The sequence below is a fragment of the Candida orthopsilosis genome (assembly GCF_000315875.1).
Source record: "Candida orthopsilosis Co 90-125, chromosome 2 draft sequence".
Taxonomy (NCBI): Eukaryota; Fungi; Ascomycota; class Pichiomycetes; order Serinales; family Debaryomycetaceae; genus Lodderomyces; species Lodderomyces orthopsilosis.
Window position 1 is genome coordinate 369554 of NC_018295.1, and position 18139 is coordinate 387692.

General features: G+C 37.5%; 6 protein-coding genes across 6 annotated transcripts; 2 read left to right on the forward strand and 4 right to left on the reverse strand. All coding sequences in view use genetic code 12, as the record gives it.

The window, feature by feature from the left end:
* Positions 1-280: 280 nt before the first annotated feature.
* On the reverse strand, positions 281-3853 carry CORT_0B01720 (Zcf14 transcription factor; the record flags this gene model as incomplete). The annotated part of the gene is made up of 1 exon (XM_003867281.1): positions 281-3853. The coding sequence occupies one exon, from the start codon at positions 3851-3853 to the stop codon at positions 281-283; it is 3573 nt and encodes a 1190-aa protein (XP_003867329.1).
* A 314-nt stretch (positions 3854-4167) lies between these two features.
* On the reverse strand, positions 4168-8097 carry CORT_0B01730 (Zcf13 protein; the record flags this gene model as incomplete). Its single annotated transcript, XM_003867282.1, has 1 exon — positions 4168-8097. The coding sequence occupies one exon, from the start codon at positions 8095-8097 to the stop codon at positions 4168-4170; it is 3930 nt and encodes a 1309-aa protein (XP_003867330.1).
* A 1919-nt stretch (positions 8098-10016) lies between these two features.
* CORT_0B01750 (Ybl053 protein) lies at positions 10017-13415 on the forward strand (the record flags this gene model as incomplete). The annotated part of the gene is made up of 1 exon (XM_003867283.1): positions 10017-13415. The coding sequence occupies one exon, from the start codon at positions 10017-10019 to the stop codon at positions 13413-13415; it is 3399 nt and encodes a 1132-aa protein (XP_003867331.1).
* A 38-nt stretch (positions 13416-13453) lies between these two features.
* Positions 13454-15052, reverse strand: CORT_0B01760 (transporter; the record flags this gene model as incomplete). Its single annotated transcript, XM_003867284.1, has 1 exon — positions 13454-15052. The coding sequence occupies one exon, from the start codon at positions 15050-15052 to the stop codon at positions 13454-13456; it is 1599 nt and encodes a 532-aa protein (XP_003867332.1).
* A 653-nt stretch (positions 15053-15705) lies between these two features.
* On the forward strand, positions 15706-16182 carry CORT_0B01770 (Fyv7 protein; the record flags this gene model as incomplete). The annotated part of the gene is made up of 1 exon (XM_003867285.1): positions 15706-16182. The coding sequence occupies one exon, from the start codon at positions 15706-15708 to the stop codon at positions 16180-16182; it is 477 nt and encodes a 158-aa protein (XP_003867333.1).
* A 17-nt stretch (positions 16183-16199) lies between these two features.
* Positions 16200-17942, reverse strand: CORT_0B01780 (hypothetical protein; the record flags this gene model as incomplete). The annotated part of the gene is made up of 1 exon (XM_003867286.1): positions 16200-17942. The coding sequence occupies one exon, from the start codon at positions 17940-17942 to the stop codon at positions 16200-16202; it is 1743 nt and encodes a 580-aa protein (XP_003867334.1).
* Between the last annotated feature and the right edge of the window lie 197 nt (positions 17943-18139).

Here is an 18139-nt window from a genome sequence, read left to right on the forward strand (position 1 = left end):
CGCGGGGTAAGTTGCAAAAAGAGAAATTCCACCTAATGCAACTGCAACTTGAAGTACGAACTTAGTTCGCAATAAAATTATTCGAATGATGCAATTAAATGCAAGTCCCGCCGGAACACAGGTAAACGTATCACTGTATCATAATGACGCTAGTATATGCTACCACGGAAGGAACCGAAGTTTCGCAACCACACATTCATCACAGAACAGACCCACACAGAGGATCAATAGCGGGCTTAAATCACACAGTCTCATTATATTGTATACACTACTAGTAAATCTATGGCAAGTTCATACTAGCTATACCCAACATTTCTTCCAAGGGGAAACTGTTAAACAAATCGAAATCATTCAATGTCTTCAACTCGCCTCCATTTGCGTTTCCAGCATGTCCACCACTACCTTGACCACTAGAATTTGCATCATTTTCAGGGTTGTTGGTACTACCGCCTTCGTTAAATCCAGCAGGTTGTTGGTAGTTTTGTTGTTGTTGCGGATGCTGCTGTAGTGGTTGTTGCTGTTGTTGGTTATATGGTTGTGCCAAAGACTGCCAAAATGGAGTCATCACCGATGGCGTAAATGGAGTATGTCCAGACACTGATCCACCAATGTTTGTATTAGGAAATCCACTTTGATTTTGATCATGATTGTTGTCATTGGTAAATGGACTCGTTTTCATCTTGAGTGAGATCCATAAATTATCGATATCTGTGTTTGATACAGTGTTAAAATCATCAAGACTTGACCAGGATTCGGATGACGTTGGATTGGTTAAGATGTTGGAGTATTCGGTTGCTGAACTTGGCGCGTTTGAGCCAACCAGGTTTTGGTGTGTATGCACCTGGGAAACATCACCACTACCATTAACTCTTGTCTCCCCTCTATTGGTATTTCCTGATGTTGGTCGTGACTGTACACCACCAGCGTCTTCAACATTATCACCGGCGCTATTATGATTTCCGTTGAAAGTTTCTGTAAACATCTTGCCAAACCTTTTCTTGCATTTATTGTATGGTTTCAGACCCTTTTCACAAAGTGCTATAAGCTCATTCAATTGGGCATCATCACATTCCAAAAACGTCCTTAATTGTTTCTTCTCATGGAAAAGTTTGAAAAACTCTTGATTCCTCATACAATGAGTCATAATATACGAATGAGCTTTAGTTATTCTCCATGCATAATAATACCGTTGACTCAATCGCGACATTGACATAATGACCACTTCACAGATTCTTTCCAAAAGTTGACTCAATTGCACTAATTTGGCATATTTTAACCGATAAGTGAACCCGGATCTCATTCCAGCTTCATGTGCTACAGGATTAGACCTCATTAAATAGATCGTCGAATTCAATCGTGTCAACATTGCAAAACTAAATTGAGAAATCTTGTGCAACATTGATTCAATAAATGGATTCAAAATCAAATCGCTACCGATATCAGTACCGAAATTTTTAGCATTTTCACAAAGCAATTGGAAAACGTGGGGTAAAAATTCACCATACAATGAGGCCATAATTTTTCTCAAGTAGAAAAACGCCAATGATTGCAGCTTCTGTTGTTTGTCAAGTGGTTGGTTCAGATCTTTTGCTTGTGCTTCATAATGGATATACAAATGGGCCAATAACCCGTTAAGAAACATTTTCATATTGATATAATTTTTGCACTTCATAATTTTCAAAAATGGATAAGCATAATTATCTTCATCATAAGGTATAAGAAACAACTTCATTATACCAAAATTGTTATTGAGAAACACTTCAAATTCGGAAATATAACCAGTAAGGATCTTCAAATTAGCCGGTTTATGTAAATTCAAACAAGAGTTCAATATATTCACCAACTTGGTACGATACTTTTCAAGGTAAGCAAATGTACTAACAACATATTTTTCTTTTTCAACATCATCGATGTTTTCATTCCCCGGTTCATAATAGGGCAAGCGAGTATCATACATCTCTTCTCTGACACATAATGGATTACCATATTGATATCCCTGTATCAAGTCACATATAACCAAAAAAAACCAAATTTTGCGATGAAGATTTTGAATCCTAGTGCTATCTTCTTCAGCAACAGAACCCTCAATAGAATCAGATATGATATCATTCATATTTGTAACCACTGATCCGTCACGATGCAATCCAATAGCAAGTGCCATTTGAACCATTAATCCATTAATCACTTGCGAATCTCCACCATCGGCACCATCACCATGCTCAGGTCCAAACATATAATACAAACGAAGAAAAAAAGTGCACTGTAAAACAATGAGGGCACTTCTACGATTTAAATTGAATTGATCAAGACATAATTCTGCCATTTCGATAAGCTTCATTTCAGCTGGGTTCATTAGCAAATACTGTACATCCAATTCATGTACATCCTCTGTTTCATTGGCCAACTTTTGATCCATAATGGTTCTTCTGTTGGTGACTAGTGAAACGTAAGCAAATCGAATCACAATGAAAAGTGTTCCCAAGTATGCAAGATCAAGTCGTTTTTCAATTTTCAAATCGGTTATTTTGGAGTCATTGTAACCTTTAGGTCCCAATATGCGTTCCATTTCATGGACAAAATCTTGTTCATCAAGTAATGGGAAAAATGGGTACAAGTGGGTAAAGAACAACTCAATTGATTTCCAAATAGCTTTCTGTTTAGGGAGATAATCCTTCAAATTTTCAATCAAATTCAATTCTTCTTCGATTTTGCCTTTGCCAAATGACATGGCACCTCTTGACTTCTTCTCTGGCTCAGGGCTAATAGGAACATCCTTTTTGGACTCTGATTTATCTTCCACAGAAGTTGTTGCTTTCGGTGTGCTAGCAGCCGCAGTACCATCTCTGATTCCCAGTTGTTTGAAATTAGTTCGAACATTGCCATAAAGCCTCAAATCATTGAACCCGTCACGATCAATTGCTCGTTCACGAAATTCCCATTCTTGACCACGATCCTTCTTTTTACACTGAGGCTGGTCAGATTTATCTGTTTCAGCATCCTTATCAACACCATCGTGGCCACAACAACCATGAACAGACTTTGCTCCGCCTTGTGAATCCCCATCTTTGAAAACATGAATTAAAGGTGGTAATTGAGCAGCACGTGGAGTTTGTCGGATCCTTTGACGATTTTCTTGACGAACTGAATGCAAGTATTTCCAAACTTGACTTTGGGCAGGATCTTTTTTCAATAACGTCAACCAAGCAAATGGACCATGGTTGTATCGTCTAGCTAAGTCCTGAACATGTACGGGTGCATAGCCTGCATAGAAATTAATAGTTTCTTCAGGATCAGTATCATTGTGTGGATTAATTCCAACAAAAGTAGGGTTCGATGAGTCATTGTGTGCCGATGAGGTGATCGTCTCCCAGTCAAGAGGCTTTCTCTCAGTTGCAGGTGTGGAGTTATTAGATGTTTGATAAGTTCCATTTCCATCATGCATTTTTGATTCCAATTCGTGTAATTTAGATTTCAAGAACTCCAACTGAGCAAAAACACCACCAGTATTAGCTTCAGGGTGAGGATTAACATTCTCGGATATATCAACACTCTCAATACTACCAACATCACTCTTCCTTTCTCCTTGACTTGTCTTACGTTTCTTGATAGCCCCGTCATCTCCATGTCTAGAGCTCAAAAAATCTAAACGCTGCACAGAAAATTGCTCATCCTGGTCAGCTTTATTCCACAGCGGTTGCAGGTACTCACAAACCGATCCATACTTGACACATGAACCACAAGGCTTATTTCTATCACATTTAATTTTACGCCGTTTGCATGACAAACAATTGAGTGAAACACGATTTCGCTTATGCTTTGCTTGTTCGTGACCTACCTGAAATACTGATTGCATCCTATCGCGTGAGGGAATATCGGTGATCAATGGATTGAAAATACTAGAGGCTCGATGTAACGAGGAAGGTTTGATAGAGAAGGATTTTGTTTCAGTAATGTATGACGCTACCTAACCCCGTTCTTTTTTCGGTGTTAGGTGATTGGACGGTCATACGATTTTACGTTTTAGGAGATGCCAATACCAACAAGATTAAACTATAAGAGACTCTATTAAATTTCAAAACCTAATAATAATACACACTTTTTGATTTATTCAATAAAAAAAGCAGCCCAAAACTACATCGATACAATTGTTTGCTCCTCAGCTTGTTCTTAAGATGATCCCATTTTGACCAAATCCTCATCAAAATCTCCATAAATATTATACAACCGAATCAAATCTTCATTACGGGCAACTGGATCCAAAATATCATCAGGTAAATTATTCAAATTATCAAATACTTGGTCATCATCAAAAAATGACATAAATGTAGCACCATTTCCATTATTGAATATGGCGAAATCATCAATATCAACTGATGATCGTAACGAATCGAAATTGAAATTATCAATCTCATCATCATTATCAACAATTATTCCCTTAGCTTTCAATTTTTCTCTTTTCAATCTCTTTTTTTCTTCAGTGGCATTACGAAATTCACCACATAATCGACATAAATGATGCAATTCAGCAAGGGTGAAAAATTCAATCATATTGGTGCCCTGGTGAAAAAACAGTTGATCGTTAATTGCCTTTTCAAAAAACACATCGGGGTTTTCAACACATTGACGCATGATTATATATGTCATAATGTATAATCGATAACTGTTGATATAAGTACGTGACAATTTGCGGAAATTACCTACAAATAACTCCGCTTCGACTAGAACCATGGTGAATAAGGTGTCAATAACTTCAAGTCGAGGAATATAGCTTGGTTCTTTAAACACTTTGAAAGACAAATCCTTCTTTTGATGGAGCAACCTAATGAAGAACGACGTCAAGAAGGAATGTGTTCTAATCATATATCGTTCATTAGCTGCTGTAAGAATGTAATCAAAATTCTTGCCAAATAATTCCACCGAGTTGTCCAATACATGAGTCATAATGTACACAATTTGCACCACACTCTTGATATAGATCTTGAATAATTCAATTCCAGCATTCATGGATGGAGTCTTTGACTCGTTATATTCATTTTCATAATGAATGGCAATCATATAGTACATACCAGACAAGTTTGTCCTCAATTGAATAAACATGCAGTATTTCATCACCTTGATTATTTGCTCTTCATGTTCAAACGTACTTGCATCCCATGAACTTGCATTTGGGTTAACTTTTGCTGGCTTACAGATAACAGTCAGGAAGAAATCTTTTCCGAAGAAATCAAAAAATATCTTTTCCAAATGATTAGTATCAGCTAAAATATCCATAACTTTTGGCTTTTCCCATACATTGTTGATTTTGTTACACAACTGACGATAACATTCACATATTGAATTGTATCGTTTAATCGTCTCATTAAGTTCCCCCGTTTTGTCCTTTGATTCATAAGGAGTCTGTACATCGCTCATTTTCAAATTTCTCAAGTTTAAATTGGTACCATTGTGGAGACTGCTCATTGCATCCGCTTCCGTCAAGTAGTTCCATAAATACCTCCATGTTTTGATAAATGCAGGATTTTTGCAAAGAGCATCATACGCAGTATATGATGTTGGATCACGATTCAATCCAATGGCAAGTGCATGTCGTATAGTCACACCAAGTAAGATTTGTGAGTCAGCTCCACATATACCATGACCGTCATCAGGCGAAACTTCCTTATAAAAATATAAAAGGGTTAACAATTGAACCAACTTGAATGAAGACTTTGCAGCAATCAAGCCATCACTAATACATAGATTAATCACCTTTTTAAACTCATCTGACGAAATTTGCGTCATGTCTTGAATCATTGACACCTCTTCATCGGTATAATCATTGTACACATTGTCATTATGTATCAAACTTTTGAATCCCAACGACAAAATAAGCAAAAATAAACCCAATGTTCGCAAGTCTTGGTCGTTGCGAATCTTGACTGAAGTCCATCTATCATGTCCGAAAGAAGGGAAAGTTGTCAACAAATTCTTCACCTCCACAATTAAAGGTGTTTCATCCAAGATGGGAATAAAAGGATGAACATATTTGAAAAACCGGCAAAATAACTTAAACAGGTTTACTTGATCAGGCAAAACTGCAATAATGACCTTTTCCACCATTGAATAATACTCCTTCTTATTTGAGCCAGCGAAAAAAGACTCAACAGATGGCATGATGTTCGGTAGCTTACGCTCTTCCCTTTTATTCTCTCCAACATTTGGTGAGTACTTATCGAAAGGTGAAGCGACATTCAACGAATTTAATGACTGCTCCCGTGCATGCTTGATTGCCGCTTTTGAAAGGTTGTTTATCTCAGCATCATTGTTTGATTGGTTTGAATCGCTTGGAGCCATAGGTGCTGCTTCAACAGCATTTTCGTGATCAGCTGGCGTCAAATTCAATTTTGGTTTCTTCAGGAATGACGACAAACCATCACTATGCCTGGATGAAAGCCTAGAAGCTGAACCTGTTGAATTTCTGCGCTTTTTATTGGCATCTGTTCTGATAAACTTTGTCATTTCTCCTGCCCTAAACAAGTGGACTGTAAAGTTTCTTAAAATTGTAATGAAGGGATCACTCTTGGTTAATCCAAGGTACGAAAGTACTCCTTGTTCTTGGATAATTTGGTTTTCCAATGCTACTGAGTAGCTAGAATTGGAGAAAACATTCATTCTGTCCTCAGTGCTAACCTGTAATGATGAATTAGGGCCTAGTGGAATTGAAACCAATGAGTTTGATGAAAAGGAGTCCTTAACGTTTGGTGAATTTTGCATGGAAGTGGGTTTTTGTTCATTGATAAATGAACCAGGTGTTGTAGCTGTTGCACTGGGCTTATGCATACTAGTCAAAGGTGAAGGCACATTTTCAGAAGGCATTGATCGTATTCTTGTAGTTGGTGTTGCCATTTGGTTCCCCCCACCATTGATTTCATTAGGAGATGAGTGTTGAGAGAGAGGGTAGTTTGCCAATGGTGATGTAGTGACATTTTTTGTAGACTGGCCGGCAACTGGGGGAGGTAATTGGGGCTGACTGTCTGAACGCAAAGAAGTTGATCCGATTGCAGACAAGGGGGCAGACGGAGGCTGTGGTAATGGAAGTGAACTGATCGATCCTGACTGTTGGTGGTGTGAGCCAGATCTAAATACTGAATTTGATATTGCTGTAGGACTGGGCAAATATGGTTTTCCATTATCTTGAGAGGTCCTGTGTTGCGAAGGAGGTCCTGGTATTGGTAATTGGCGTGGCAGAACTTTCTCTGTACCGTTGTTGAAGGGTGGTTGTGGAATTGGTCTGTACTGCGTGGAAGATCCTGGACCACTTGACGGCGAGTAAATGTGAGAAGCTCCCGGAGAGGAGTAGTTGGGTGAGGGTTGAGATAAAGGCGGACCATTGAATGGTGGAGTGTGATACAAGTGCGGAGGATGTTGCTGTTGTTGTTGTTGTTGCTGCTGCTGCTGCTGTTGTTGTTGCTGTTGCTGGTGCGGTGGTAAAATAGGTTGACCTGGTGGTGATGGCCCCACAGGATATTGTTGTTGAATATTTGGTGGTGCATAGTTTGCTGGGTCGGAAGCATTGGGTGACGGAGGAATGTAATGTTGTGGTGAGTGCAGAAAATGGGGTGGTAATGGTCCTGGTGGAGGAGGTCCACTACCTGGATAACCCTGAGGTCCATTATAGTTATACGAGTTTGATTGTTGTGTGTATCCTTGCCCGTTATATTGGTGGGGGTTTTGGTAAAGATATCTGTGACCAGAGTTGAATTCGTACTGGCACAAGTGTGTTATTCCCTTTCTGATACATGTACCACATACTGGCCGTACCCTATCACATTTGGATTTTCTCTTTCTGCACATGGAACAAGATGCTGGAATTCTATTCCTCTTTTTTAGCGTTTGTTGTGCTGAATCGTTGCTGTCAGCGTTGTTGTTATCCTCATGATTGTTGATCCCAGTTGCATTTGGTACAGTACTGGTATTACTTGGAGTTGAACCTGTGTTTGGAGACGCACGATGTGGTGGTAAGGGCAGAGGGTTTGCCGGCAGGTTGTTATTAGAGCTTGTGGATGAATTAACAGGGTTATGTTGAATATTCCCCGAGGAATTTCTTATTGGCTCCATTGCTGTAGTGGTGTATGAAGACAGTTACAACAGCTTTATGTCCTTTAGTTGATCTATTGTTGTGTGGAGTATGCTGTTCCTTTTGTTTACTCTCTTTTTGGTTCCATATATATATGTGGTCGGGGTTTTTTTATTAATTAATTTTTTTATTTTTTTTTTTCTTTTACTGTTTGGTTGAATAAAAGTTGTTCTATTGTTTTGTTCTATTGTTTTGTTTATTAAATCAAATGACATACAACGAATTCTTTACTAGTTATGTATCAAAACCCCAGTTCATTTCAAACACTCAGTAAAAGACAGATAAACTTAAACTTATGGCTAATCCTCTTCAATAAAAGGCGGTCTAAGGTTCTAAGGTTCAGCTTATTTGTGACCGTTGGAAACAGGCCTAATTTAACAGATATAATTTGTATGTATTGTAGGTAAGAGGGTCTACTACAAAACTTGAGCGAAATCTACGTTCTTGGTGCGTATCTTTCTCATTCAAAACGTTACATTGTGTATAACATGTATACGTATATATACACTACTTGTCATCGGAGTAGAACAGTTTTGCTTTGTTTATTTCTTCTTCTTCTTTTTGTGGTCTAATGGGTGGGTGCGGAGAGGGGAACGAGACATATTTCATTCTTTTGGAAACAGATAACGCCAACTGAAAAAGGGTTGAATTGAGCTATGCCCAGTACAGTTAGGTCCATCTAAGAACGCAATTTTAAATTTGGTTCTGGTTAAATTGTCATTGTTGTGGTTGGTTCAAAAAATATTTTCACAAGTCTTGGAAATTCTCATAACCATAGGGAGCAAGAGTAATGACGCAGGTGGAGAAAAGTATTGCGTCCACAGAAGCTACAAATATGGCTGGTTTCTTATTATGTGCTCAAAGGTAATATAGTTTTGCCTTTATATGTATCTTAGTTTTACCAACAGAGGGTTCAATTTGTTTTGATTGACTGCAAAATTTTATCTTTAAATCTTGAAACAACCTTTTGCTGATCCCATCAAACACAATTACTCGAGGATTGAAATGTCTTCGAGTAAAACAACTGTTCGTGTTTATTCCATCTCAGTAACAAGAATTGTATGTGTTATTACAGCTTGAAGCTATATAACTAAAGAAGGGTTCACGTTCTACCACTGAATTGTGTTTGTCAATGTTGACCACACAAGAAAGTTCTTGTTCCGTTTTGGACGTTATGCAGTCTGTAAGTTGGCTGCATTTCTCCTTTTCAAGTAAGGTCAACAAAGAGAGAAGAAAGGCAGAGAGTTTTTGAGGATTATGGATGGGAAATAAATGGTCGTGTATACATATACGCATGGTTTATACGACTACAAGAATTAAATGCTAAATGTAATCTTACCCCACTCATATATGCTGACAACTAATACACCGTACTCTATATAAATAATTAACACAAAACTAGTACACTGTATACAGGAATATTTAATAAGCGAAGCAAGTGTCGCAATTGTTTGTCGTAAAGTATTCACGACATACAGCGAACACAGCACCAGCGAAATTGCTCTATTCTTATGAACAACTGGTCCGTAAACTTTACCAATTGAGGTTATGAGATATTGCAAACAAGTAGAATAGGGTGATGATGCTACGACAATAAGTGGTACACATTGCAAAGGTAACATAGTTTAGCTAAAAGTGGTCTCTATCTTAGCTTTTGTAGTCTTTCACCTAAAAATTATACCCCGGAGGCAGAAACACCTTCGTCTAACTGTTCATTCGGTACAGGATCGAAACATTGCCCTTATCTATATATCTGTTGTATTGGACCATCTTCATGGTAGCGCCTTTTCCAATAGAGACGTGTTGTTTTGCTTTTACACATGACGCGCTTTATAAATTTTCTTAACCTGATTTGCAAAACTATATCTACAAATTAACAAAAGACCAACTCTCCCTCAATATGAGTGACATTGAGACGGGTTCTGATGTTGAAAATTACTACGACGCAGAGGAATTTGATGACTTTATAGACTATAGTGATGAAGAAGTTACCGAAATTGAACCTCCCAAAGGAGTTGAGTCAATCGCCGGACAATCAATCAATACACCAACTGAATTAAACAATGAGGATGGCAACGAAGAGGAGAAGGAGGAAGAAGAAGAAGAAGAGGACAAAATAAGAACTCTCACAACAACGTTGAAACCAAATGAGACCCATGCGCAGAAATTGTTGCGTGCCCATATTGCCATTTTGGTATCTGCGTTGGGTGGTGTTGATCATACATCAGAGATAAAACCTCCTCCATATAAACTAGGCCATGACGCATTAGCATGTCTAAAGGATATAAAGAGATGGATCAGGGCTGTTGATGAAAAACAAAACAACTATGAAGTAGCACTAGCTTGTGCTGAATGCGGTTTAATTCAAAATGACATCATAGTTGTACTTTGTCAATGGGAGCAAAAAATGGCCAAGAAAGAGTTGATCAAAAACAAAACATCAATGGAAAAAATTATGCTTTCATGTTTAGAAATACTTGTGCTTTTGACTTGGCCCGTGGATTTTGATAAAAACTTGTCAGAAAATCAAAAATTATTGTATGCAAATATTAGAAAGATCCATGTATTGTACAAGAAGCATATTTTGGCGTATAATAATGGACAATTATTGAAAGCAGTGATTAGATTAGTGCTTCCTGTGCTTCAAAAGTCAAAGGTTGATAGAGAACCTCGTGAAAATCAAATTTTACGACTTGTATTATACTTCATCAGGAATTTGCTAGCTATTGAACCCGCTACATCTACCATTTCATCTAAAGCAAGAAACGCCATTGTTGCATCAGCGGATTTACCTAGTGGTGTAACTCAAGATGACATTTCCATAAATCATGTTTTGAAGGTGTTTAGAAAGAACAAGGTGTTGATGCTTTTGCTAACCATATCAGGGTCAATTAATGTTGAATTCGACAAGGATTTATTTGGAGAAGTCACTCTTGAGTGCATATACTTGATTATCAAAGGAATAGAGTCCAAAGATGTGCTTGTACGTCCACCTCCTCAAGCCCCTAGTTCTAATGTGTCAACTGACGCGTCTGCTCCCTTGGTCCCTTTATCGAGTACGGTGAATATGCAATTGCTGGATCTACTAGCAACTGAATCTAAAAAGAAACAAGCACAAACTCTGAAAATTGCCACAAGACATGGTAAATTTGGTACTTTATTGTCCATTCGTTCTTCGGATGCAACCTCGTACGTGGTATCTGGAGAAGAAGCATTGGTAAATACTGATGGTACTTTGGACAAGTTAGATAAGTCAAAAACATGGAAGAATCAAAATCATTTCAAATACGACTCTGATGATTTTGTAAAGACAAGTTCACCAGTATATCTTACTGCACCGGGTCGACAAATTCTTCATGAGTTTATCAATGAATTCTTGTCCGGTGGATGCTTCAACAACTTGATTGAAGTGATGGCATCGAAACTTACAAGTCAATCGGAATACTCAACTGTTGATGAATTATCAAATGCAAGTTATTTCTTCACAATTGCTTGGTTTTTGAATTATCAACGAGAGCAAATTGTACTTGACAGTACATCATCATTCGATTTTGGTTCAGTAAGGGCAGCATTGAGTGAAATTAACTTTATATTAATTGTAACCTATTTCCGAGACTCATTTGCTAAAAAGTCATGGAACTCCCTACATGTGGCAATGATTTGTTTTAAAGAGTTGCTCAAAATATCAAATTCGATATTTGGTAAAAAAAGAAACACTATTGAAGATGATACTCAATATGAAATTGATCGTGAATTGGCTGAAGGTATCATCAGAAAACTATTTTCATTCAATGATTTTTTGAATATTTTGGTGCTAATACCACAATCTGCATTCAAACACTCACCCAGATTTCTCAAAGAGTCAATTCATGTAATAACCATCATTTTAAAATCATTTGAATCATTTGCCAAGGAAGATTTACAACTTTACGTCCAAACTAAACGGAAACAAAGTAAGAACAATAAGAAACGAATCAATGAATTGAATCGAGATACAGATGCAAAACTTTCCGCAGCAATTTATGATTCTGATGATGAAGCAATTGCTGAAAATATTCGTGAAGTTACTCGTGAACGAAGATTGAATTTTCAAGCTACTGAAGTTAGATTTTTCCATCAGGCTATTGTGACTGCGTATATTGAATATTTATCACGTTTCCAAGATTTGAATCATGATGATATTAAGATCTGTTTGAGTTATTTTCATAAGCTTTTTGTGGTTAGGAAAGATTATAACGGGTTATTTCGGTTGGACTTTATGCAAATGTTGCATAAGTTGAAGAATCATTTACCTAGAGGCTCTTCAATTAGATTGAAAGTTGAGGAGTTTATTTACTATTTTATGAAAAAATTCAAAGTTGCCCTCGGGAGGTTCCCCAATATAATTGAAGTATTGTTTCCCAGAATTGAAGAAAGTTCAGTTAAATGTTATTTATCAACTGGTGAATTGTATGAAAAGGAAGATCTATTAGAGCGGAAATTCGAACGGAAATTCCAACAAGCAGAAACTGATAAAGCATATAACGGGGATGATGCAGAGGGTGGTGACGAAGGTGATGACGACGACATTGCCTTTGAATTGGCTGCTAATCCAAATTCATCAAGACAAAATGGAACTGAATTAGATCAATTGGATGAATTAGAAGCTCAATTGAATTCACAACATAAACCAAGATCCAAAAACTTAGAGCGTGGTAAAGCACACAAGAGAAAATCGAAATTGAAAACTAAACCCAGCAAGGATCAGGAAATGCAGCCTGGAAGAAGAAGAATACCAGCGGGTCTTCTTGAAGAATCTCAATTTACTCGATCATCTGAATTTGTTCATGATTCTGACGATGAGTCCGATGATGAGAGACATCAAGAGTTTTTCGCTCGTGAAGAAAGGTTGAGAAAATTGTTGAATGAGATTGGTAGTATTACCAATAATGAAAAATTGGAGGAGTTTAAAAAAGTATGGCTGGTTTATTCCAAGAATGGGGATAAAGAGGTTGCCAATGTGGTGAAGAATGTGGTAGAAGAAGTATCGTTATTTGTTGAAGATGAGGATGATGATGTAGAAGAAGCACCTAAGCAAACTGGTTTTACAAAACTCCATAGCGATGAAGAGAGCAACGCGTCGCTTGAGAGTGACGAACACTCTGCCAGTCAAAGTGGACCCGCGCCAGAACACTTCTCCTCAAACACATCAGATATGGATTCCGATACCAACAAGCGTACAAGATCCGTTGATGACGGGGAACAATCAGCCCCAATAAGAAAGAAACGACTTGTAATCAGTGACGACGAAGATGACTAAAAGACTGTGTAATCTAACTGTTTTTATATCTGTAGTTTCTAATCTATTACACAATTATCACTACCATTCTTATTTCGTATAGCATCTCTAATTGTCATTCCTGAACTAATAAACATGACTGCAAATCCAAACACAATACACCCAACACTAGGCAAAGCTTTCCGAATCACAAACCGTTTCTTTTCCCATGGTTGAGCCAGTGTCCAATCTAATTGTAACCAAGACAATCGTAAATAACACAATGGTGGGATTATATATGCCATTAGACTTGCTGATGTAGCTCCAATAAGTTCAAGAATCATCCCTAGATTACATGTGAATAAACTGACTGCCATTGATGTGAATACGAGTAAAGATGTGATTGCGAAATGTTGCCATTTCGTCAATTCTAAATGCGATGTGCTTCCGTCGATAGCTTTCCTACTTAGGAGAATCTCTTTGAGGACATCACGAACAACGAAAATTTCAAGCGGGAATGTAGTCAACATGTTTAGTCCAAAACAAAATCGAGCAATGTTGATCCAATTGTCATTACTCTTGAAATTATTCAAGATGTTTCCCTTTGTCATTAAACCGAAATTCAAATACCCATTAATTCCCATAATCATACAGAAAATCATTGATATAAAACATGAAATATGAGTCAATTTAGTAAACTTTTTCAAAGTGGCATTCTGCATTGATTGGTAAATAAACATTGTATTATGATGGCACACCAAAGCAAATGAAATCACTGAAATACCTTGGAAAATATTGCTATTTAATAGCCATTGAGATCCAGTTACTTTACTTTTCAAATCGGATGAAATGAAAGGAGCACGCACCACAGTTAAAACAACGATTGTCAACATTCCCAATAATGCGAATCCGGAAGCCTTTGCCAATTTTGAAATATCTCGATTAAGACTTAGCGGATAAGAAATACAACCAGTGAATAGGACAATAATCACATTCCGACTAAATAGCCAAGCAAATACACCTTCAGTGACTGAGCTAGGTATGAATGCTTTTAACACATGAGGGATTGTATCGCCAATTATGACACAAAATGCCATACATCCACCGTATGCAAATGAACTGATGGATACTAGCAAGACGATTTTACCCGTTAGTCCAAAACAATGATTTACTGTATCTTGATATGATTTCAGTTGTGCCAAAATGGAATTTTTAACAATGAGAACTAATGTCCAATCAATAAGTACTGTTAATCCGATCATGACTAAAATCCCACCCAAAAACCCACTATTTCGAAATGCCAATGGTTGGCCGATGATTCCTGCACCCAATATAGAATTTGTCATATTCATGAATGCCATTTTCATATTCGATGATCCTGATGACGATGATGACGATGATGATGGTGTACTTTGGGGAAACGTTTCTATTCCAAAATTGGATGAACCACGTTGGCGTCTTTCTTCTTCGTCACCCTCTTCAAGCGGTACTTCATAATCTAAATTATTTATCGTTTCTAATTCAAACTCTTCTTCGTTGTCATGCGCTTGTGGTGAATGTTTCTGGCTGGGCCCGTTTGATGAGAAAAGCGTGTTTCCACTTGTTGTTGGTGAAGTTGACGCTAGATCTGAAGAATTAGATAATGCAGTATATTTGTTTTTCGGTATGGACGGTGACATATTGGTTTATATGCATGAAAATTGAGCAACTTAGGGTATGAAGTATAATACCAAGTGTTCTTTTGGTATAGTAAAACAGATCTCTCAAACTTTGAGATCCCTTGTTCTTTGACAGCCAAGATAAAGCTATGCGTGGATTATGCTTTTTGTTGATGAAAATCTTTTGATCCGCTCGCCCAATTGCCCAAAATAGAATTTTTTACTCTCAGTGCGGCTTGGAAAGAAACGCGTAAAGTATTACGTAATCGTTTGGTCTAAAAGTGGGACCAATGCAATTGGAACCGATATAGCACAGATCAGATAAGCTGGCCTGTATGTACACAGGGACCCTCTTCACTCGTATTTGGATATTTTTTACTGTATTGGTTTGATTTTTGCCTATCATGCCCTGATTTTATACATTGATACATGCAATGAATGTCATGCCCTGATATGGCATGACACGATCTCTTAATATAGAACTTGCCCATGCATATCTTCAAGCAAATGCCTCTGCCGTGAAAAAAGTAAATGCGCTACCTTTTTACCATAATGTCGCAAAATAATAAAAAGTGACATAGTTATCAAAAATGACATTGAATTCTTTTCGATAAAGGCATCTCAAGGCAGCGTCTCCATTTCCCAGTTACAACTGCAACAACTTATATACCAAGATGGCACCACCACAACATAACAAGGGCAGGAAAAGATTCGTTGATCGTCGGGAGACAAAATCTGCTGACATTAAAAGAGCACTTACACATCGTGCTCGTTTGAGAAAGAATTATTTCAAATTATTAAAACATGAAGGACTAGAAGAACCCAGTAAGGATAAATCGGATACAGATGGAGAGAGTGATAATGATGAGGAAGAAGAGGGGGATGTGTCACATGAAAAACATGAGTCAAGACCAAAGCAATCAAAGCCTACAAGCTTTGCCGAGAGAGCCGCTATTGCTAAGCAAAGAAAAGCTGAAAAGCGAAATGAACGATTACAAAAAATACAGGAGAAGCTAACCGATGTAGCAAGACAGGAGAAAATAAGGGAATTAAAGAAGAAAGAATTGAGTCAAAAAACCAAGCGTGGGCAACCAGTAATGGGACCAAGGATAAACAATCTACTAGAAAAAATCAAAAAGAATAATGAATAGTTTATCCACTTATCTATTTAAGATCTTGTATTTTGAAATTTTAATACAAGATCATATATATACAAGGTACTCAATCTCTTGTGATAACCGATCCAATTGACGACTCTCTTGAATGCCCACGTAATTCCTCTAAACTGCAGATTGATAATATCAATTCCCTCTTCATAGATTGTACGAGCACAATAATTGGCCATAATCAAAAATGTACGCTCAGGCCCTAAATCCGATTGCAAACTCTCATCTAAATTTCTAGTTAAATCATTAGTTTTCAAAATTAATAAAATCATTCTCGGCATGCTTGACAATATGTCCATTAAATCTTCTAAAACGCCCAGATCATGATTATTGATTTGTGATTGAATTTCTTCAATTTCTGCTTTTGACCTTCTTGATTTGATTTCTTTATTCAATACAGCATCAGGAGCCCTACCAGTAATTGCACTAACGAAAATCTTAAACTTTTGTTCACCTTCAATACCAGCAAATACTTTGGCATACTTTTTCATTCCCGGTATATCATTATCCAAAACAGCTAACCAAAAGTGTGCATATTCACGTTTCATTTGCAATGGAATATCTCTGTATAACCCGTGGTCATAAAGAATAATTTCAAAATTGTAACCGTTATGTGGCTCAACCTTCTTTATGGCTAAGTTACCTCCATGAGGATCACAATGTAAACCAACATCAGGTCTGAAAATCATTTCGTTGAAAACATGAGTTAAACAAGCACTAACTTTGGATGTGTCGATATCGTTATCTTCGTAATATTTCAAATTATCCAATCTTGATCCGGCAACGTATTCCATTATCAAAATTCTCTTTTCTGCCTCTAAAACATCTGGAATTTTCAAGTAAGTGAAATCTTTGAAATGCTTTGCTGTTCTTTCTGCATTTGCTGCTTCCTTGGTAAAATCGAGCTCAACAAATATCGAATTTTGCATCTCATCGCCTAGCCATGTTAAAGGATATTCCGGGAATGCTTTGTACATTAAATCAAACACCAACCTGGTCAATTGAACATCCAATGGAACAAACTCTTTCAAACTGGGATGTTGGATTTTAACAGCCACCTTTTGTCCATTCCTTCGCAATCTAGCTATATGAACTTGGGCCAAACTGGCAACTCCCACAGGATTTGGATCAAATTCAATAAACATATCTTCAAGTTTGACACCTAAATCAGTCTCGAACAAATTTTCAATTTCTTCCATTGATGATCTCGGACATTTGTCCTGTAACGGAATCATAGTGTCTGTCCATTCACGAGGTAACAAATACGTCAACGCAGTAATGTGCTGCCCCAATTTGATATAAATACCGCCATTTTTCTCTAAAGCTTTTAAAGTGATTTCAGCAGCTCTCTTGTGTGTCTTAGATAAAGCATCTTGCCGTGCAGTTGTGGAATCATATTCCTTCCCTAGTGTTTCTTTATACAACGCAAAACAACGAATCATGGCAACGGTGACAACACCAACACGATCAACCGTCAACACCGCATGCCTAAATTTGTCACTGGTGTAGTATAAAGCTGACCCACCTATTCCTATCCCCAAACCAACTGCAAAATATCTAAAGAATCTGTTGGATCTTTTTGTATTGGATTTGGTAAAAGTTGCTGTTGTCCCAGATGAGGATGCATATGATTTTTTGAAGGAGTGGGTGAAGTCGTGCCCTAGGTGTTTAAGACCAGCTCGTGATGACAACGGGCTTACTCTAAGCATGTGTATGCTCATATGCGGCTTTATGAGTTTAATCATAGTAGGTTTATGCTACTAGGTATAGTTGGATGTGAAAAACTTGTAGTTGAATGTGTTGCGGACATAACATCAATACGTGCTCCGTCTTTTGCCATTTGTCGTTTTTCTCAAATTTGAAATTTAACGACAGTCATCTGTCACATTTTACGACATTGAGTTCTGACTCTCGACAAAACCCATCCTTGTATTCCATCATC